The sequence below is a fragment of the Nyctereutes procyonoides genome, unplaced genomic scaffold (assembly GCF_905146905.1).
Source record: "Nyctereutes procyonoides isolate TBG_1078 unplaced genomic scaffold, NYPRO_anot_genome, whole genome shotgun sequence".
NCBI classification, from domain to species: domain Eukaryota; kingdom Metazoa; phylum Chordata; class Mammalia; order Carnivora; family Canidae; genus Nyctereutes; species Nyctereutes procyonoides.
Genome location: NW_026575135.1, coordinates 46819140 through 46841957, shown reverse-complemented (window position 1 = coordinate 46841957; position 22818 = coordinate 46819140). Strand labels below are relative to the sequence as shown.

The 22818-nt window shown below is 41.8% G+C and overlaps 1 protein-coding gene across 1 annotated transcript in view; it reads right to left on the bottom strand.

The window, feature by feature from the left end:
• GLDC (glycine decarboxylase) overlaps positions 1–22818 on the bottom strand; it is a 92101-nt gene that overhangs the window by 12061 nt on the left and 57222 nt on the right. The window contains exons 16-21 of the mRNA XM_055301929.1: positions 17147–17222; positions 10699–10824; positions 9081–9230; positions 7637–7749; positions 5962–6103; positions 2853–2964 (exon numbers count right to left, since the gene is read on the bottom strand). Of these exons, the coding sequence (XP_055157904.1) occupies positions 2853–2964; positions 5962–6103; positions 7637–7749; positions 9081–9230; positions 10699–10824; positions 17147–17222 (719 nt within the window). The remainder of the gene's footprint in view (positions 1–2852; positions 2965–5961; positions 6104–7636; positions 7750–9080; positions 9231–10698; positions 10825–17146; positions 17223–22818) is intronic.

Sequence of the window (22818 nt, the reverse complement as noted above, 5' to 3'; positions counted from 1 at the left end):
TAGACTTGCATTTGGTGTTCACTAGGCCCTGGTGTGATAGTCACTTCATATCCTATTAGCGTGTAATACATTGGTGAGTTTCTGTGGGGACAAACAGGCCACACGACCAAGAACTTAAATGTATTCACACTCTGAGACAATTTCTGTTCTACAGCTTTAACCTCAGGAAATAATCAGAAATGTTTTTTAAACATCTAAATAAGAGCTATTTGTTGCAAGTGTTACAAATGCAAAGCAAACAACTAGGGGGGAAACATTATAGAATTACCTAAATCCTGGTATATCCATACAATACAATCAATGTAGCTACTTTCAAAAGACATTTAATGATATGGGCATATAATCACAATATAAGATAAAGTTAAAAAACAGGATACAAACTGCGTTTGTAATATGATCTCAATGGTCTAAAAGTAAGATAAGGGGAGCCCCGGTGGCTCAGCGGTTTGGTGCCGCCTTTGGTCCAGGGTGTGATCCTGGGGTCCCAGGACAGAGTCCCGCATCGAGCTCCATGCATGGAGCCTGCTTCTCCCTCTGCCTGTGTCTTTACCTCTCTGTGTGTGTGTGTCTCGCATAAATAAATAACTAAAATTTTAAAAATTAAAAAATAGAAGTAAGGTGAGAAGAAATACAGCAAAATAGTAGTAGTGGTTATGTCTGCTGGATGCAACCCTGAATCATTTACATTTCCTCCCTCATGGTTTTTATTTTCCAAATTTTCCATGTTGAGCATATAGACATTACTTATATAACCAGACAAAACAAGCACTTAAACTAATCCTGAAGGCCGACACAGAAGCAGGACGCATTTCACAGGGCAAGAGCTATATTTGAATGAATGAATTAGTTGTTCTTGTAGATTCTTTAATACCCACTTCAGAAGCATTTTTATTGTGTTGCTTAGAGACATATTGCCCACAACTTTCTTTCCTAATCTCTGGGGAGCATTCCTAACCAGAGCTTCTGGTTATTGAGCGCTTTTCTATTTTCAAACTCCAGAACCACGCCTTTGGATGCATGTGTTTAAGGCAAGACCAGACTTTAAATTAAAGATCACAGAGGTAGGGGTGTTCTCCGCCTGAGCTGGAGAAACAAAGAGCCAAAGAGAAGCCGTCTTCCTGCGGCCCATGCTGCTTACTGCCTGCTGCCTCTCTGCCCCCATCCCCACGTCCCCATCTGCCCCTGTGCCCCAGTCCTGCGCCCACAGCAAGCCTGCTGCGTGTCTGCCCGGCTCTTACAGACACCCCCTGCCATCACCTCCAGGATGACTGTTCTCCCATCTATTATTCCCTCTATTTTAGCTTCACTCTCCCTCTTCAAAGCCTGTTCTCTGGCAGTTCAAAATCATGTTCTTATTTCAAAACAAAACTGCATCTTCCTGGAGCAGCTCCCACCTACCTGTCCCCCTGCCTTCACTACCAAACTCCGCCAAACCATAAACGCCTCTCCTGTCTTGTCCCCAACCTCAGTCCACTTCTCAGCTCATTCCCATTTTGCATCTGTCTTACCATTTTTACCCTGATTCTTTCAAAGGTGACCAAAGTGTTCTTAATTGTTAAAACCAAAGTTCTTTTTAGGACTTTCATAAGACCAGTCTGTCTCCCCCTTTTGCGTAACACCCCACACATTTATGGTGGACCAAGCCTGACCAACAGGTAGAGGTGCTGGAGAAAAGAAGCAGGCACAGTCTCCACTGGCAGGAGTTCGAGGTCTGATGGACAGAGCCAGATAATAAACGGACTGGGAGAAATCCTCAGAAGAGGAGGGAGCCAACAAGAGGGAGTAATTCTCTCTGCCAGGAAAAGGAGGCTTCCGGGAGGAGGAAAGGCCTGTAGAACAGCAACTGACAGGACACACAGGGGCTTTACTATGGAGGGGCACTGTGACAAATGCTGCAGGGGCTGTAAAGCTGCCTCAAGCATGGGGCCCTCCCTCACCAGGTACCCCTTTTCTGCTCATGCCTTTCAATACAGCTATCTGCTGGAGGGGTTGTGCTCTAGCTTCTCCAAACTCTTTTCTTAGGTTTCACCATTTCTAAGAGTCTGCTCTTAGATTCTGTGCCCCTAGCCAAATGTCTGCAAGTCTGGCTCCAACCACTCCCATCACTTCCAGGGTGACTGTGTTCCCCCTTCTCTTATTCCTACTATTATACCTCTATTATAAACATAAGGGAATGACATAGAATTTCTCTTCACACTCAAATAATCAGTAACTGAGTCCTACTGATTCTACTTCTAGCAGGATGTTCATCCCCTGACATTTCCTTAATGACTAACATTTTCTTGATCCAGTCATTCCCCTGCTCAAGAAAACCTTTTGTGGCTGTCATCTGGTTCAAGGGTAAAGTTGAGAGCCTTCCAAGATCTTCAAGGCCCTAAGCTGCCTCTCCAGCTTAGTTCTTCATGTGCTCTCCCTCCTCCTATCCCATCCATCAACCACCCAAAGCCTCCACCACGACAATCCTGGCTTGCTCCAGTATCTCTGTTTACTGGGGTCTGCCCCTCTGTCTTCCATGCTCATCGTGAATGGCTCCTCCCAGAAGGATCTCCCAATTATTCTGTCCTTCTGCCTATTCTGAATTACTCTACTCTTCTGGAGGAATTTGCGTAGCACTTTGTGAGGTAATGAGCCTGCAATATTTATGTATATGTCTCCCAGTGGTGTGGCTCCTTGTTGACCTGGGCTGTGTGCATATAAATGGAAGTTATATCTTTAAAAAAAAAAAATCAATGCTTTTCTGTAGTATATGCTAAGACACAGAAGTTTCCTACCCACTGCAGAAAACCACATCTACTAGGTCAAACTTGGCCCCAAAACACCCAAGGTGATGGTAAACTAAGGATGATACTTGCCTCTTGCACCGCGGAAAAGGATTCTGTAGTGTTTTTCTAATCGCTTGGCCATGTAGTTGGCATTTAATATAGCAATTTCTGTGGCCTGTTTAAGGCCCTTGCCTCCCATCATCTGCCACAGGAAGAAAAAGAGCCATCAACCATAGAACAGGTAAACCCAGTGGACAGACCCCAAGTAATCCCACCCATAAAGGGAATCAGCCCACCATCACTGTGGATTATAGATGGGTATAAAATCCCAACAAGGAGGTTTGCCAGTCTTCTCTAAGACTGAAATAAATTTTGGTTTTCTCCTCTGAACTTAACTTTATATTTCTTATAAAAATAACGAAGTAGTAACAAAGTAACAACAAGGAACAAAGTAACAAAGCTTAAAATAGGTCAAAATTGGCTGCTGACTAATCTAAAGAGGAAAAAGAATCTTAGATTCTGTTTTGGGGGGAGATTTTGTTTGTTTACTATAAATTTGAGATGTCTTGATAATTGCCAGGAATCTCCAGGGATCTTGACCAAAATCCCCACTAAATCAATTTTGTATAATTTGTCTTCTGGTTGTCCATAGTTAGGGTTATTTATATGTTTGACAACTGCCAGGTTTAATCTTGCGCTTTTCTGGTAGTTTCTAAATCCCTGTGTTTATATAGAGTAAACATTATCACCGACAAGGAGCTTAAAATCAGGATTGCACCTATTTTTACTGCCTACTACTTTCCTCCCAGAATACTTCATGTATGATGGAAGCTGGGTATGTATTAATAACTAGTATAAAACAAGTGAGAAAGCACCAAATGAAACAGGGACACCAAAGTACAAAGTAAGGAGAGGACATATCTTGCCAAGCTAGACAAAGAAAGGTTCCCAGAGTAAGAGTTAGAACTTGAGTGGAAATCTAAAAATGGGGGCACCTGGGTGGCTCAGTTGGTTGAGCGTCTGCCTTTGGGTCAGGTCATGATCCAAAGGTCCTGGGATGGAGCCCCATCATCAGGCTCCCTGCTCAGCGGGGAGTCTGCTTCTCCCTCTCCCTCTGCCTGCTGTTCCCCCTGCTCATACTCGCTCTCTCTCAAAGAAATAAAATCTTAAAAAAAAAAATCTAAGAATGGGTAGAATTTGAGAGGCAAAAAGAAAAGGGAAGGTGCTCCAGGTGAGATGAATGGCAAAAACCCAGCTGTACAAGAGCAGTCCAGGGATTACTGTAGAGGCTGGTGGGCTGTGTGACCTTGTGCAAGCCTTGAACCTCTGCTATGAAGAACTTGGAATGGGTTTAGCCAGCCAGTGGCTCTTAACTCATGCATCAGAGTCACTTGGAAAGTTTGATGGCCCAAGCCCTACCCCTCATATGCTGAGTGTGATTCTCTCTGGGATGGGGCCTAGGCATGTGCACTTTGGGAAGAATCCCTTAAGGATTCTGTGTAGGCTACTAAGACTGAGCAGTAAAGGCAAAAAAGGAAACCAGAAGATAACTTGAGCTCTTAGGGGAAATCTTGCAGCCCTCTAGGGAGTGTCCGAGATGGACTGCAGCAGGGAAAAAAGGTAATTCTAGAGCCCAAGTGACCAGTAACAACAGCCTGAAATAAAGAAAGGGGTCAAGGTCAGAGGGGTAGTTTAAAACCTATTTCATTTCTTTTTTTAGATTTCATTTATTTATTAGAGAGAGAATGAACGTGAGAAGTGGGGGAGGGTCAGAGGGAGAAGTAGACTCCCTGCTGAACAGGGAGCCAGATGCAGGGCTTGATCCTGGGACTCTACAACCATGACCTAAACTGAAGGCAAATACTTAACTGACTGAGCCACCCAGGCTCCCTAACTGAGGTTCCGTCTGGTATTCCTGGCATATGGCCAAACCAGCTTTGGGGCATTTATTTTCTGTATGTGGGAAATAATCTCTAACCCAAATACATCCATAACAAATAATCCAAGTTTATACAATCTAAGGACTGAAAGGAACCTGGGAATAAGATTCTAATTGCAAAGAAGCAGACCTTGATTATGATAGTTTTTGTTGTTACTATTTGTAAAACAACTCAAGTATTGTTTTAGGTTTTAGTCTCTGAGGTACAGAATTGTTGTTCCAGCCTCCCAGAAAGTTTTCATTAAGAATCATAAATGCCACACTGTTTAAAAATAACAGCCAGCCCCAGAGAACCTCCAACATGATTTGCATAGCTGAGTTGTGGAGTCTTGTTTCACCAGAAGCCACGTTCTTTTAAGGAGGGAAGCCAGTTTGGGAAAGCTGCCCTAATTAGCTGCTGAACAAGTGTTCCTATCCAATGCACGGTCTTGTCAGCCCAGGAGGTAGGCAGGCCAGTTTGAACAAGAGCTGCATTGAAGAAACTCTGGCCCTAGAGTTTTTTGGAGAAACACAAAGAAACGAAAGCCGTTCTCTAACAAAGTGTAATTACCCTGGAGAGTTACAGTTCCACAGGCTCTAAAGGGCAAAGAGCTTTGGGAAACTACCACATAAGCAAAATTTCTGCTACTTTTTAATCTTATCCTCCATGTTCCTACAAAATATAAAGCAGAGTGAGATTTATTTCCTAAAATTTATCCCAGAATCTCAACCAAGTGTAATAATTAGTATATGTTTTTTACCTACAAAAAGCTATCCAAATCCTACAGGAAACTAAATGACATACCCAGAACATCCATATGACTCATGGAAAAATATATCTGGCATCTCAGTTTCTGTGATGTTAAACCCACTATGAGAACGCAAAGGAAATAGCATCACGAAGAAGAGATGAAATAAAGTTAACTGATCTCTTTAAGATTTCTTCCACCTAAGTCAATAATCTTCACTGAACCACATCTCAGATCATGGGTTTCTTTTTTTTTTTTTTAAAGATTTTATTTTATTTATTTGTTTCTTTATTTAAGAAAGTAAGGGGAAAGAGGCAGGGTCAGCCAGAGAGAAAATTTGTAGCAGACTCTGAGTTGAGCAGAGAGTCTGATGGGATCAATCTCAGACCCTGAGATCAAGAGTCAGATGCTTAACTGACTGAGCCACCTAGGCACCCCTGGATTTCTTCATTTTTAAGGAGAAAGTATGCAGTCTTAGTTTTCCACCCACATATCACATCCCTTGCCCACCTAACATAGACACAGGCCTCACCTTAATATAGGCCCATGAAATGGGCAAGATGGAACTGGAGCCCCATGGGGCTGCACTGACAGTACCCACAGGCCGGTCATCCTCACTTGGCTTTACCGAAACGATGGGATGATTGGGCAGGAAAGGGGCAAGATGCTTCTTCCTGTTATTTTTAAATGCAAATTCAGAAGATATAAAAAAGATCCAGACCAACCAAACAGGCAAGGGCTGAGTCCTCCCAGAAAGCTCTATTCCTAGCAGAGGAACTAAAGGATTGACACCTGCTAAGAAATATATGTTCAGGAAGTATTCCTTCCCTCCTCTTCACCAGCCATCAGTGTCCCAGTGGCTCACCCTAGAACTATGGCAGAGGATTTGGCAGAGATAGGCAGCCATGAAATACCTTGCAATGCATGGACTCACCAAGATATGGAGACCTCCCAGCCCCACACCCCCACATTCCTTCCCAAGACAACTAAGGGATAGACAATGCTGGTAAGAAGGAGGCCCATGGGCCTATATATATCTAAGGCCAGCATGTGAACATCACTCACCCACCTCCCCCACAGCTGAGGTACTGAGGCGCCCCTACTTGCTATAAATAATAATCAAAAAGAAAAGCGAAAAAAAAAAAGCAAGAGGGCCAGCCTCCCAGGATCCTGAAGACTGGACCCCTTTGGTTCATTTTTGGAAAACTGAAGAAACTTAAGAAATGGCTGTTCAGCATCGTTTTCAGAAGATGATTCAACTTCACAGTGTAAAAAGTTATCAGCAACTACAAAATATTACTTTAGTGTTATTCTGACCTCATCCAATTATTTCTAGTAATGAGGTTTGTTTCCTCCTTACTTATCTCAGATATAATAAGAATCCAGGCTGCAAAATGTTCAACATTTTACATCCAATTCCTTCCTTCCTTCCTTCCTTCCTTCCTTCCTTCTTCTTCCTTCCTTCCTTCCTTCAGAACAGTTAAAGTTCTATTCTCTTAGCAATTTCAAGTATACAATACAGTATTATCAACTAGAATCACCATGTTAGACATCTTATAGCTTAAAGTTTGTACCCTTTACCAACTTCACCCTACCCACGTCCCTGTTCCCCAGTCCTTGGCAAGCACTTTTCTCCTATGAATTTGTTTTGTTGGTCATAGATAATTCACTTTCAATGTAACCATCAGCTGATTTCTTTTTTAGAAAGAAAGAAAGAAAGAAAGAAAGAAAGAAAGAAAGAAAGAAAGAAAGAAAGAAAGAAAGAAAGAAAGGAAAGGAAAGGGAAGGGAAGGGAAGGGAAGGGAAGGGAAGGGAAGGAAAGGAAAAGAAAAAGAGAAAAAAGAAAAAAAAAAGGGCTGCTTGGCAATCTAAGTTCAAGTCTAAGAGGTCCCTGTAGGTACTAATAATCCAGTTCAGATCCATAATGCTCCAGAAAAAAAGACCCTATTCATTGCTCTGTTAACAAAACTGCACGACTGGGAGCTTAGTGTGGCCAGTCAAGCACTGTGGTTAGTAAAATCTACTTATGCTCTTCTTTGGACATTCCCTGAATCACCCTCACTGCTTCTCTCCCAGCCCCCACTGGCATACTAGATTGAAGGTGTCCATGACACTTGAAGACCTTGATGAGAGGAACAGCGATTTTGGGGTCATTCTTTCATCCTCAGTCTCTAAAACCTTTCTGAAACAAGCAGCCCAGAACTCACACGCCGATGGGCCCCATGCCAGGGCCGCCTCCTCCGTGGGGAATGCAGAAGGTCTTGTGAAGATTTAGGTGTGAGACATCAGACCCAAAATCTCCAGGACGACAGATTCCCACCTACCATAAAGGGAAAGAGCCAAAATCAAAAGTCAAGAGCTTGAAAGGGTGCTCTAGAAAGGCAGCCATGCTGTTTGCTGCAGTCTCTTCCCTCAGAGAAAAGGCATTCAGAGTTCTTCACAGAAATGTTCTCAATTCTGGCCAAGTTCTGCAGTCAAAACCTTGCATCCCATAGGCAGCCTGGTTTATGGTTTCTATGGAAACAGCAACTGACCATTTAGCCTAATTTAGTTTTTAAAATACAGATTTGAGTATATCCTCAATTCCTAATTTTCCACCACAAGAGGGAGGAGAGGAAGCACACTGAGCGAAAGAAAGGGAAGTACCTCCTTGCTGCAAAAACAGATTATTTTTACCCCAGCAATGGCACCACCCGTTGCATGGTTAGCTTTGAGTATCATGCACTTTGGGTAGCTGAGGGGATGCTGAGCCAAGGAAAAGGAAGGAAGGCTGATAGTTTTCCTGAGGCCAACTTAATACCAGCCACAACATTCAACAGGCATTCCTGCCACTTTGGCATTAGGGCTAATTTTCAACATGGTCAAAGATGAAGAGTGCATTAATGCTATTGAAGCAATAAACAATCTCTGAACCACACTTAAAAAGGGAATCAGAAAGAAATAAAGAAGAAAGAATTTGAAATGGTAAAGTAAAACCAAACAAACAAAAAAACAAAAACAACCCACAATCATAACCACAACAACAATGACCAAGAAGTGAGGAAAACTCTGAAAGATGATGACCTCTTCTACTCCAATAGCCCCTACAGCATTCGCTCAGTGGTGTGCATTACACAGAACCTTCTCCCTCTCTCCTCTCTCTCTTCTCTGTCTCTCTGTCTCTTACACACACACACACATATACACATATACACATAATCAGGATTCGCCCTTCAAGGACTGAACTATTCAGCCACTATACACTTAGCAAGTCGAAGCCAGATTAAAGCCTTATCCATTGTCATGCCATGTTGTGGGGGACCAAAATCCAGTGACCAGAACTTGGGTCTGAGATCCCTTAGGAAGGGAGTCAGTCAGGTAACTTTCTTACTGGTAGCACCTTGAGAAAGATCATAACCTCTGACAAACTGAGGACACAGTTCTCATTCCCTGCTTCCTGTCAATCTCTTTACTTACTCCCCCAACCGCTCCATCACTTCCATCAAATCTAATCTCAGTGAAATTGCAGTACTTTGCTTGAAATTGGCAATAAAAAAAGTCAACCACCAGTTTGAATTCAGTATCATGTTTAAGACACTGTCTAGAAGTCAGAGGAAAAAATCTTTTTTTGACTTAACCATTGTTTCAGGAAGTCCCTCTTGCATTGCCTACCTGTGCGTTCATATTTGCCCCATCTAGATAGACTTGTCCCCCATTTTGGTGGATCAGGTCACACACATCACCAATGTTCTCTTCAAACACTCCATTGGTGGATGGATATGTAATCATGATTGCTGCCAGGTTCTCCTTGTGTTTATCCACCTGTAAGATAAGAAAAGAGCAGAGGGAGACAAAGGAGGAAATGTCTTTATTGGCAAACCCCTTTGTTTTTCTTTAAAGGATTGGGAAAGATGAAGTCTTGGTCTTTTCATTTCTGGAATTATCTCAAGATATGATGACAATAAAGATTAACTGCCATTACTTTCTTAAGTCATTCCAAGAAATAACAAAATCCCATTCAGGCTAAGTCTCCATGATCAAGACCTAAAAGACTATTAGGAAGATTTTGGAGTATTTTAGACTCAACTCCCCAAGGTTTTCCTTTGGTTTTAGTCAAATCAATAATTATTTTATTTATTTATTTATTTATTTTTTCAATAATTATTTTAGATCTTTTTGGTTCCAGATATGTCTGTTCTCACAGTTAATCTCTCTCTGCTCATCTTGCCAAACCCACCCCTATTCCATTTCCCTCTCATTCTGTTGAAATTAGAATTCCCATAAAGGAGTGTTCTGCTCTGGTAAAAAGAAATCTTCCTTACGTTTCCTTTTCACAGAAAGCAAACATAAGAGGCACGTTCCTGTTTTTCTGGCCAGTGAGTCAGAGCATACTCATGTGGAAGCGAAAAAAAAAAAAAACCATTTTTTAAAGGTCATATCCTATATTGGGGAAACTTAACAATTACAACTACTGTCCCAGGATATCTATTAGTAAAACCTTCATGGGGCTCTGGAAGGGTGGAGATGGATGAGAGAGATGAGCAGTGCTGTGGGTTTTCACCTTCCTTTGAAGGTAGTTACATGAAGTTCTTGGACTCCATGCCTAGTAATCCCAACGAAAATCACATTGCTATTCAACCGATTTCCTTCCCTCTTAAGATGCAGCCTCCAGTCCACCAGTGGAAGGCAGATACAGTTGCTAGGCAACCTCCTCCTGGAGGTTGTGAGGTTGGGAATGGGGGTTGGTGTTGCAGGAAGGAGGGTGGCATGTGGTCCGAAATTTGGCAGGTGATGGCTGGGACAGTCACATCCATTTGCAAAATCTACATTTATGTTTTAATTCCCACCACAAAGATCGATAATAACTGTGACTGCCAGTTTTATTATTAATGGGGGGAAGAAGGGAACGGAACGGCTGGGCAGGAAGGAGGAGGCAGGCAGGCGCTGCAACGGGTATCCTTACTACCCATGAATAATTCATTTAGTTTCTTACATATGCATTAAGAGGATGGGATTGCAGTTTAAAAGACCTTCTGCCTGTTAGTGAAGGAAGTAGACTATGTTCGGTTTTATTATGGACCAAAAATGTGACTGTTGCTTTTTATTTTTCTAATAGAGATGGTTAGGTTTTCATTTATGCCATTTTCCCCAGACCCATTTAGAGGGGAAAGTGCAGTCTTTCCATTAGAATGCAAAGCAAGACAATATTGATCTAAACTATCCAGTCCCTTCTCCCCACCATCTTTTCCCAACCCAGACCTCGCCCATCTGTTTAGTGGAAGATGGGTACCATGGCCTTGAGGTGAGCTGTGTCGATATTCCCATATTTATCCACCTCCACAGGCTGAATCTTCATGCCTGCCATGTGGGCACTTGCAGGATTGGTCCCATGTGCTGATTTTGGAATGAGGCAAACCTTAGGAATGGAATGAAAGGAAGGAGAAAAAACTATCACCATGTTATCCATGGCAGAAAAGTCCTACAACATGCTTGGAGCACAGATTAAATAGGCACCACGTGCTCTATTTAAACTGATTATTAAACCTTAAAATCTGTAACAATTTCATTATTACTGTATCATAAAACAACATCCAAAAGAGGACTCTGCATTTGAAACCACAAATATGGGGATCCCTGGGTGGCGCAGCGGTTTGGCGCCTGCCTATGGCCCGGGGCGCGATCCTGGAGACCCGGGATCGAGTCCCACGTCGGGCTCCCGGTGGATGGAGCCTGCTTCTCCCTCTGCCTGTGTCTCTGCCTCTCTCTCTCTCTCTCACTGTGTGCCTATCATAAATAAATAAAAATTTAAAAAAAAAAAAAACAAATATTGAAACCACAAATATTACTATTTAAAGACTTGTGTATTAATTAGTACTCTCCTCCCTCAACTCAGCACACCAAAAACCAGACCCAGGCTTATTCTGACCCTGCCTCAGCTATAATATGTAGAAAGCATCTTATAAGAACATGAGGTTATGAGGCACTTAGGTGGCTTAGTGGCTGAGCATCTCTGCCTTTGGCTCAGGTCCTGATCCCGGGGTCCTGGGATCAAGTCCCGCATTAGGCTCCCCAGAGGGAGCCTGCTTCTCCCTCAGCCTTCGTCTCTGCCTCTCTCTGTGTGTCTCTCATGAATAAATGAAAAGAAAATCTTAAAACAAAACAAAAAAAAAAAAAGAACACAAAGTTAGAAATTAAACGCTAGGACCCAAGTGCCCACATCACAGCTTCAGTGCTCTGGCTTGGCATTGCCAAGGTCCAGGGGAGATGATGATGGTAGACTTAAGTCCAAGGCCTTTCAGTGCTGATACATCAATTACGTTTACTGGATGCTTACTCTGTGCAATGAATTGTTAGTTGCCACAAGAATCAAAGTGAACATGAAAACCAGTCAACCCCTGCCCTGTGTTCAACAATGCTGGCAAATGTATAAACAGGTGCCACAGGAATTCAGAATAAGGGGGTGTCACTTCAGTAGAAGAGGTAAAGGGAAATGTTTCAAGAGCCACAGCCTAAGCTAGCATTTAAAGATGAGCTGAATTTTTGCAGAAGGTGGATGGTGGGTACAATTTTAGAATTCCCAGATTTAAATCATTTATGTCCTCCTACAAATCACGTGAACACAAGCAAACACACATGCTCTGGTAGATCTGATGATGCTGCACTACAGGAAAATGCATCACAGAGTTTCTACCAACAGAAAACAACAAGGAGAAAAGCAATGATCACCCTGAAAATAATCCTCCTTCTTCTGAATCCCAGGGCCAGTAGTGCTGCAACCCCTTGGAGAGAAATGGATGGGCATTAGGGCATTATAGAAATGGGCTTGCGAAGGGAAACCTTCGCTAACAGCTATTTCCTCCAAAACAGCAAAGTTGTCTACTCAAGGAAACACGTGTGCACACAAAGGCAAGCTGTCACTCTTCTGTTGACAGAAAGCTTGTGCCTCTTTGGAACTGTGACTGATCTCACGCTGGTTATTCAGTGTTGTCCTCAAATCCTTTTTCTACTTTAAATGCTTCCCTATTGAGCAGCCCCGGTGGCTGCAGCGGTTTAGCGCCGCCTGCAGCCTAGGGTGTGATCCTGGAGTCCCACATCAGGCTCCCTGCATAGTGCCTGCTTCTCCCTCTGCCTGTGTCTCTACGCCTCTCTCTCTTCTCTCTCTGTGTGTCTCTATAAATAAATAAATAATCTTTAAAAAAATAAAAAAATAAATGCTTCCCTATTGTATCTCTCTGTGTGTCTCTATAAATGAATAAATAATCTTTAAAAAAATAAAAAAAATGCTTCCCTATTGTATTGAATTTCTTTAATTTCTCAAAACCAAAGTCACTTGTCCTTTCCCATAAAGTATTTTTATTCTCCCACACGACCTTTGGATAAAAGGATCCCTTCTGGGCAGAACACTGATCAAGAAGGAAAAGGCAAATATTAAAAATGAATATATTCAACTATATTCAAATTTAAAAATTTTAATGAATATAAAATATTGATACAAAGCCTACGTTAAGAATTTATACCAGGGAAGTTCTGCTGAAGTAAAAAAATTCAAGACAAAATGTCAACCATCCTCGGGTACACTGAAAAATGGGCCCCCCAAAAGTCCACATGCTAATCCCCAGAGTCTGTGGATGTCACGTTATAGCAAAAAGGATTTTGTAACTTGATTAAATTCAGGCTCTTGAAATGAGAAATTAAGGATCTTGAAATCTGGATTATCAGTTGGGTTCTAAATATATCCCCCAGTATTCTTAGCAGAGGGAGGCAGAAGGAGGTTTGACTACAAAGTAAGTAGAAAATTTCATGAATGAAGAAGAGGATAGAATTATGGCAGGAAGGGACCCAAAGCCAACGAATACAGGAAGCCTCCAGAGAGGCAAAGAATCAGATTCTCTCCTGGATCCTCCAGAAGGAGCCAGCCTTGCCAACACCTTGATTTTAGCCAAGGGAAACTAATTTCAGACTCCTGGACTCTGAAACGGAGAAAATAATTTTTGTTTTTTCAAGCCACGAAGTTTGTGAGAATTTGTTACAGCAACCACAGGAAACTAATACATATCCTAATATAAGGCAGCAGAAAGAAAAAATATAAGGTTTTGATCATGACTCATATATATGTTGCTATTATACACTTCTGGTTTTCTGTCTGGAAGTAAGGAACTTTAATAATTTGGGGGGAAATTTTTTAATGTTAATCTTTCCTCACTTTAAAATTGTGGGGTCACAAAGGTCAGGGAAATAATAGGACTCAGATTTGATTCTTTAGTTTATATAAAACAATCCTCTTTCATGCATTCATGCCCGTTTAGGTAGATGCTCTATTTTTCCAACTCCCCAATGTACCCAGCGTAGACTCAACCCACAGCTCATCCTCCAACACTTGCTGGATGAGTCTGTGTTCAACAGACAAAGTATTAATGAGTGCTCCTTTACAAGGGAAATAAATTTTTTACTACTAATAAAATCTAACAACCAAAGGCTACTACTTTGTCTCAGGCAGTTGGGAAGAGAAAAATATTCCCATACACAATTAGCAGGCAGGAGTGGGTTTTGGTGTTTTCTAGAGCTTATTTTCATCTCTGATCAGCAATCTGAGTTACTATTTGACTAGCAAATTGAATTATTAATTATGTAGGGTGGAAGACAGTGCCTGGTAAGTATTTGTTAAATAAATTTGTAAAATAAAAATAAAAATAAATAAATAAATAAATAAATTTGTATTCTCCCAAATTAATGTAGTAAATCAATCAGTGGCTATTGCATTTTAGCAACGTCTGAAATTTAACCTAAGACAAATGTGAAAATAACTGACCAAAGCAGCTTGAAATAAGAGAAGCATAAGGAATCTGGGAGGTTCTATTGTACATGATTTCCCTACACTCCTTTTCAAAAAAGGGTATATTTTACTGGATCCCATTAGAGTCTATTGTGCAGGAACAGCTGCCTTCGACTTCTCTGATGTGGAAAAATCCTCCCTGATTATTTGAGCAATAACTCATTTTCTTCTCCAACTGAAAACGTTGGCTTTAATTAAAATCTTTAATCTAGAAAGGATCCCAACATTTCAAAACTTAAGGGTTCTGTATTTCTACAAGCTCACAGCCTGGGTGGCCTTCTCTGCCTCTCTCTCCCTCAGCCCTCCCCCAACTGCTGTGTCCTAGCTTCCCTCTGTCCTTCAGAACAGAACAAGGACACTGATGATGGCAGTGTGGACAATGGTCAGTGAAGAAACATCACACACTGGGGGACAGAGAGAAGAGAGGGCTAGAAAACCTAGAGAAGGAAATGGAACAAGAAAAGATCCATGAGTCAGGAGAACTCTGCCCAGGTCCAGTCAAAAGTTCTTTCAAAATCTTTTCTCCTTGACCTTTCTGCTTTGGTCCCCAATTCCTGGACATTCACAGACCAAGCTGCTTTGGTCAGTCCTGCTGGAGAACTAAGAAACAATGAGGGGTGGGAAGTATCAGAGTGGACAAAACCTGGATGTTAACTGGCCCTTTGTTATTAGCTCATCACTGGCCTTCCAGAAGTACCACAGTGTAGATCTCAGAGGCCACCTCTCTCTAAGGCCTCTGGGCAGGTAGGGCATGAGGCAAAGGAGGCAATGTGGAGATGCTCACACAGGATGAACGGATCCCTTCCCAGGATCCCCAGATAACTTGTGGGTAAGAGTAGAACAAGGAAGAATTCCAAGAGCTACCTCAGTACGAGGAAGCCAAAGAAGAAAAACATAAAGGGGACTTTTAATGTCAGTCACCTGGCATCCTTTCCCTGGACAAGAGGACTTTCAGTGTTTCCCTTCTGATACTATGACAGTGCTGACTGAGCCTGAAGTCCAGAGAATAATTCTAGTTCTAAACGAACCTTTCCTTAGAAAATTAAAGAATTCAAAACCACTAAAAAACCAAGTTGGTGTGTCAGGGACTACGTGTGTCTGATTTATGACCTGATTTAACTCTGGAAGGTCACACATAGTACATTGTATGTGACCAGTACTGAATAATTATTCAACTAGTGAGTGATCTCTTTTTCAAAATTCTTTAAAAATCAATTCTACTCCTTAACTAGGATAAAGGCCTGGGAAAAATACACGTGTGGAATCAGGATAGACACAGGAGAAGGGGAAGAAAAAAATTGTTTTTTCCTCCTTATTTGAAAGGGAAGTGAAACAGCTTTTAGATTCTTCGGTGCAAAATACAGGCAACTAGCCATAAATAATCTTCTAGTTGTTTTTTTATTTTTAAAGATTTTATTTATTCATGAAAGAAATAGAGAGAGGGGCAGAGACATAGGCAGAGGGATAAGCAGTCTCCTCAAGGAGAGCCTGTGATGGGACTCAATCCTGGGACTCCGGGATCACACCCTGGGCCAAAGGCAGGTGCTAAACCGCTGAGCCACCCAGGGATCCCACTTCTAGTTTTAATGAAAAGCAGAAATGTATTGAGATTGGGCCACCACCTACTGTATCTCACTTACTGGGGCAGCCAGAATGAGCCTGGCACATTTTTCTCTAACTCTCGTGGGATGACCTATCACTTTTGTCCTGCTCCCAACCCCTACCCACTGCTCCCTCTAAGAACTCCAGTCCACAGCTCAGTGGAAGTTCTAGTTTAGTGTTAATCATCACCAAAATGAAGACTTCAGAACCATACTGTCTTTTACCATACTTTGAAACCTATGTCAGATAACTGCTAGAAACCCTGAGTCTAGGGATTAGTGGAACCCAGTTAAGCCTATTAGCACCTGATGGTCCCTATACGGGCACAGATGAGCAGTTTGGACCCTGGAGATAGACTCTCATGCCTAAAGCAAAAATTGAAGCAGAACCATGAACTCTGTTCCACTTCCTCTTTTGCTGCTTAGAGATGACAGTCCTCGGAAGGGAATTTAATTACTCCGTAAATATTTTATTAAAATTTATGGGGCACCTGGATGGCTCAGTCAGTTAAGTGTCCAATTCTTGATTTCAGCTCAGATCATGATCTTGGGGTGGTTGGATCCAGCCCCACATTGGGCTCCATGCTGGCCCTGGAGCCTTGCTTGGGATTGTCTCTCACTCTCTCCTCTTCCTCTACTTTTTAAAAGTAATATCGATACCCAACATGGGGCTCGAACTCCTGATACTGAGATTAAGAGTCACATGCTCTACACACCTAAGCCAGCCAGGTACCCCTTGATAAATATTTTTTGAGTATACAGAAATGAGAACTGTGCCTAGTCACAGTAAGAGTTACAGAACAATTAAAGGTTGGTCTCTGTCCTTTGCCCAGGCCTAAGGCCAGGGCTGAACCAGGGAAAGGAGACCTGAAATGGTAATATTCCTGTCTTTTCCTTCCTTTGCTCCCAAGAGAGTTAGAGAAAAATGTGTCAGGCTCATTCATGCTGCCCAAGTAAATGAGGTACAGTAGGTGGTGGCCCAATCTCAGTCCATTTCTGGTTTTATTACAACCAAAAGATTAATCGTGGCTAGTTGCCTGTATTTTACTATGAAGAATCTAAAAACTGGCCAACTTTTAAAGACTCGGTTTGAACAAAAACCTTTAATCTCCAAATGGTCTCCCTTAAGATGGTCCAGTGAAATATCTTGGGGGCAAGGACTGTAATGGCCAGTTCAAAGAAATCTGTTTCTTGATTACCTGTTCCCTGCCTTTAAGAAGGGAGTGTACCACAAAACAAAGGGATGCTGAGTTAGACCCACTGCCACCTGGTGGTGAGCAACCACACTATGTGTCCATACTCACTGTCCTGTGTCCCTCTCCTTTCCCATCGAGGTAAGCTCGGATAGTGGCCAGCCCAGCATATTCCCCTTGGGCTCCGCTGCAAAGATAAGAAGGAGAAGCATCAGGGCTTTGAGTGTCTTTGCTTTCATTTACTCATTCAGTATTCATTGGGCACACGTTCAACATGTGACAGACACAAAAACACTACCCAACACCATGGAAAGCTCACCTAGGATCTGCACAAGCCTAAAAGGACTCAAACAACCACAGAATGGCACTTTGTGTACTAAAGTTCACACACTGCTACTCAGAGATGAGCCTTTCAAGCCTCGCTTAGGACTATGCACCTAAGAATTCATTCCTATTGTAGAAAATTGCAAAAGTATACAGAAATAGAAGAATATAAGGAACTGCCATGTACCTATCACTCAGCTTGAACAATTCTCAGGTTTTTTCCTAACCGTTTCCCTCACTACCCCCCAATCGGAACTAGATTATTATTTAAGTAGGCTCCATGCCCAACATTGGGCTTGAACTTACAACCCTGAGATCAAGAGTTGCATGTTCTACAGACTAAGCCAGCCAGGTGCCCCAAACTATGTTATTTTGAGGCAAAATTCAAATACCATATCATTTTATCAATTCAAACTTCAGTGTGTATTTTTTAAATATAAAAATTATTTTTAAATATAACTACAAGGGCTCCTGGGTGGGACAGTTGATTGAGTGTCCGTCCAACTCTTGTTTTGGGCTTAGGTCTGATCTCAGGGTCGTGAGATCAAGCCCCACATTGGGATCCATGCTCAGTGGGGAGTCTGCTTTAGACTCTTGCTCCCTGCCTCTCTGTGTTCTCTCTCAAAAAATAAATCTTAAAAAAAAAGAGTTAAGTCCAAAAGGAAGAGTCTACAACACTCAAAAGTTAGAGATTACAACAGGGAATGAAGATGAGGTGCTTAAGATCCCCAGAGAAGAGTCTGCTTGGGTTTCTCTCTCCCTCTACCCCTCCCCTCCACATGTAAGTGCACGCTCTTTCTGTCTAAAATAAATAAAATCTTTAAAAAAATATATAACTCCAATCATTACACCAAAAACCACAATTTCTTAATACCACCACGTTTTTAGTCAGTGATCAGATTACTCCAAAGGAACTATGCACTTTGAATGTGGCAACATTCCCATTAGTCAGTCTCCTGGGTGAGACTTCTCAGGCACAAGAAGGTGGCTGCTAGAGGCTGGCCATACCCAACTAAGCAGTCCTTGAAGGCACCACTTCTAGAGCACAGTTAATGACAAACAGTCCAGTGAGTGATGCTGAGTCAGTCAATCATAAACTGTTACTTAATGTTCTCAGTAATCTCTGCAGGAAGGAAACGAAGTGAGTAATAGTTTTTTAAATCCTATTCAAAACGCATATTTCCACTATTTCGCAAAATTATACCATTCTTTAACTCTGTAGAAGGCCTAATGATTTTGGCATTTCATCCTTTCTAATCACCCTGCAATATTGAGATCATACTCTATAAGCACAAGGCTTACGAATAAACTAGATAAACTTTCATTTCTAAACCAAAAACTACAATTTTGAGCACTGGAATTTGAGGGAACGCTAGGACAAAACCAGCTGGATCTGAAATGTTTGCAAATTATTGTGGGGACACGGATGATCTGGTATCAGGAGACAGCAGAATTGAGGGCTTAGGAGAGGGCAGAGAATAGGAAAACATCTAGAGGTGAAGAGCTTAGAGTGTGGTTGGAGAAAGAGAAGGAAAGTGGTGATTGCAGAGCAATAAAATAGGGCCGATGAGCTAAGTAATAGTAATAAGTATAAACCGCTGTTAATTAAGCACTACCTATTTACCAGGCACTCTGCACAGAGGAAACACAGGGAAACTGTAGGCCTTGTGGTGGCTGCCACCAAGCATATTCATCATCTTATTTAATCCTCCCAATATCCCCATGAGGCAGATACCATTGCCCCCATTTTGCACATGAAAAAGCTGAAGTCTGAGGATGACAGGACGCCATGGTCACCAGTGGCAGGTTCAGACGTCAGCACAAGTTGACCTTTCAAGGAGGCTCATACTTCCCATGCTTCCCCAAGGATTCCAAGCCGTGGTTTTCCTTCACAGAACCCTTGTCTGACTGACAGAATGAAGAGGTTTAGCTACACATAAAAGTAGACCTGTCCCTGTAAGACCCGGGGCACCCAGTTCCTCCTTGCTTACACCAAGCGAGCTCTGCCTCTGCTCTCTTCCAGGAGAGAGGCAGACACCAGTCTTCCATTTTCCTGGCTTTAGATAAACAGTGGCAGGGAGGATCCCTGGGTGGTTCAGTGGTTTAATGCCTGCCTTTGGCAGGAAAAAAAATTCCTAACAAAAAAGTTTCAGTGAATAGCTGAGCATTAAAAATGTAAGCAACTGGGCAGCCCGGGTGGCTCAATGGTTTAGTGCTGCCTTCAGCCTGGGGAGTGATCCTGAAGTCCGAGGATCGAGTTCCACATCAAGCTCCCTACATGGAGCCTGCTTCTCTCTCTGCCTGTGTTTCTGCCTCTCTCTCTCTTATGAGTAAATAAATAAAAATCTTTAAAAAAAAAAGAAAAAAGAAAGAAAACAGTGGTAGGTCACATGTTTTTATTCTGGGAGCAGAAAAATGAACATGCTTCAGCAAACCACCCACACTACTAGTTACTTAGCCTCTCTGTACCTCTGTGCTCTCATCTCTAAAATAGGGATAATAAATTGTACCCATATGCCGTCGTGGTATTCTGCTCACTATTCTGTTAATACAATCTTATACGTGTATGTACCTTGAAAATGACTGTAGAGCTCACATTTACTTTGTGTGCCTGTCTTATCTCAGAGCGTAAGCTTGAGATCTAGGTCTCAGAATATATAGAACAGTACTCTGCATGGAGTAGCTCTACTATAAATACAAAGCAAATTTGCTCAACATTGAGTTCCCATCTTCAGCCCAGGCAGGCAACACTGAAATCCCTTCCCCCATAAGAAGGGTCCTCAAAAAATGGCCCTGTATTTTTCTCACAACTTTTGCTCATCTTGTTTCATTGGAAAGCCAGTCAAAATGTTCAGACCAGGAATGAGAGAGACTGGAACTATGAGCCAGTAATCTAAGAGAAAGGTAATATGCTAAAGACTTGATCACAAATGCTGGATGTGGCAACTCCTAAGTACAAAAAAAGGTACGTTCTAAAGGCCACGGAAGTCTTATTACTGGGGTTCTATTAAAATAAGGGGAAAAAATAATAAAATAAAATAAGGGGAATTGGGGCACCTGGGTGTCTCAGTCAGTTAAGCAACTGCCTTTGGCTCTGGTCATGATCCCACGGTCCTGGGGTCCTGGATGAGCCCTGCATGGGGATCTCTGCTTAGTGGGGAGGCTGCTTCTCCCTCTGCCTGCTACTCTTTCTCTCTCTTGTCAAATGAATAAATTTTTTTAAAGGGTCATTATAAGTGCCACCTGTTGTTGGAAAAATATGAAAAGTAGCTGCTTGACTCCATAACCCAGAGTGAGAGTCTACATGTGGAAAATTCCCACATGTGGAACAGCCCCAAGGATAGTGGTTTTCTGACATCTATTTAAATTGAAGTTGTTGGTGGCCTGGATCTGCAGACCTGGCCACAGAAAGAAGGATACCAGTGGGTGGGGAGCCTTAGACCCACAGAAGCACCAAGTGAGTATAAGTTTGAAGTGTCTTAGAAAAAGAAGGTCCTCCAATCATGGCATTTATTTAGGCTGATGAAAGAACTGCTATATATTATACTGCTTAACACATAACAAGTGAAATCTAGCAGACTACTTCCTCCAAAACCCAGACTCATTCTATAGACTAGAAGAAGCTAGAACAAGTGCAATGTCCCACAAGGTAAAAATAAGATACAGTTGATGCGATTCAACAGTTTTGGAACGATTTTACCGAGATTCTATTAGTATCAGTGTAGCATCCTAAGTGCAATATCAGGCAGGTACTCACTGTGAATTTATCAAAAAGGGGAATGGGGAAAGAGGGAATTTTAAGATGACATGACAGAGTCAGGGTGATAGTTCAGCTCTTTGCAATACTAAACAAGAGTTTAAGGACACAATAAACGTCAAACATTATCATTTTACCTTTACTAAGAATCCTGTTCAAAGAGATTAGAATAAGTACTACAACTTAGTTCTATCTAGAAGGGTTAAATTTTTAGATCTTTGGAACAAATTTTTATTTTTACTTTAAGATTTTATTTATTAAAAAAAAAGATTTTATTTATTTACTCACAAGAGACAGAGAGAGAGGGAGAGAGAGAGAGAGGGAGAGAGAGAGAGAGGCATAGACACGGGCAGGAGAAGCAGGCGCCCTGCAGGGAGCCCAATGTGGGACTCGATCCCGGGTCTTCAGGATCACACCTTGAGCCAAAGGCACTGAGCAACTCAGTCGTCCCGACACTATTTTAAAAATACCACCATCAAGTGCTCAGGAAGTGACCAAGTAATCCAAGTGAAACATTAGCTAAGAAACTGACATGGTAAAACTGATCCTATAAAAAAAAAAAAAAAAAAAAAACTGATCCTAGTAAGATGCAATACAGCTACTGGGTCAAAATGACCCACTTTAGTCCATGGCAACATCATAAGACACTCCCAGAAAAAGAAACTTAGAAAACAAAAAATGGTACTGATTCCTATCTTATGAATGGAATAAACAGGGTGAATGACAGTTTTCCAATACACATACCTAGGAAGCAGTGGGATTTTCATCAATATAATTCTGTTGCTTACCTTGAGTACCCAAACACTATCTGGATCTCCATTCCAATGAGCTTATAATAAAAACCTCTCAACATATCATTCTGGAATGTTCTTACTATTCTGCATCTAATTTGACATAAACTGAATTCTATATTTAACCTTCTAATTCTGGTTAAAAAACATCTGAATAGATCCAGCTGTTCTAACCATTCTGATAGCTGAATAGTATCTTAAAGTAGCCGTTCTCAAATTCCAAGTTCCCAAACAAAGCATTGGCGTCACCTGGGAACCTGATAGAAATGTCAAGTTCTCAAGTAATGAATCAGAAAATCCTGCATGTGTCATCAAGTGTTAAGAATGGCTGCTTACAAAAGTCTTACAAACTGCAAAAATCGAAATACACTTTAGAGAGTTAAGGAAATTGAGGAAGGTGAGGTCCTCCACCTCACTGCATTCTATGTCGCCAAAGATGGTTCTCTTCATCCTTCACCCTTCTTTTTCTTCTTCCTGGTGTTCTGAGTGCTTCTTTAGGAAATCAGTTTTTAACCAAAGAGGGTCTCTGCTATTTGGCCTCCCAGAGTTCTCTGAGGGGAGGGTTGTGAAGCTGCACCAAGCTCAGTAGGAAAGCATTATCAGAGATTATTAATAATATGAGTCATTATAGAGCTAACAGTAACATCAATCATGAGGTCAAGAAAGGGAGTGTGTGACGTGGCAACTATCAGGCGTTTGATTCTCCTTATGGTGAACTGTAAACTGCCTGATGGGCAAATGATGGTAGTGACTTAGTCTTCAAAGGGCACTTTCAAAGCTCAGTCCACTAGGAGATATTAGTCCTCTAACTAAACCTTCCTCTTTTGGTGTTTCTTCCGGGCAACATACTCTCCAACCCAATGACGCACATCAGAGTCACCTAAGGAGGTTATTAAAACCCTGATTCCTCA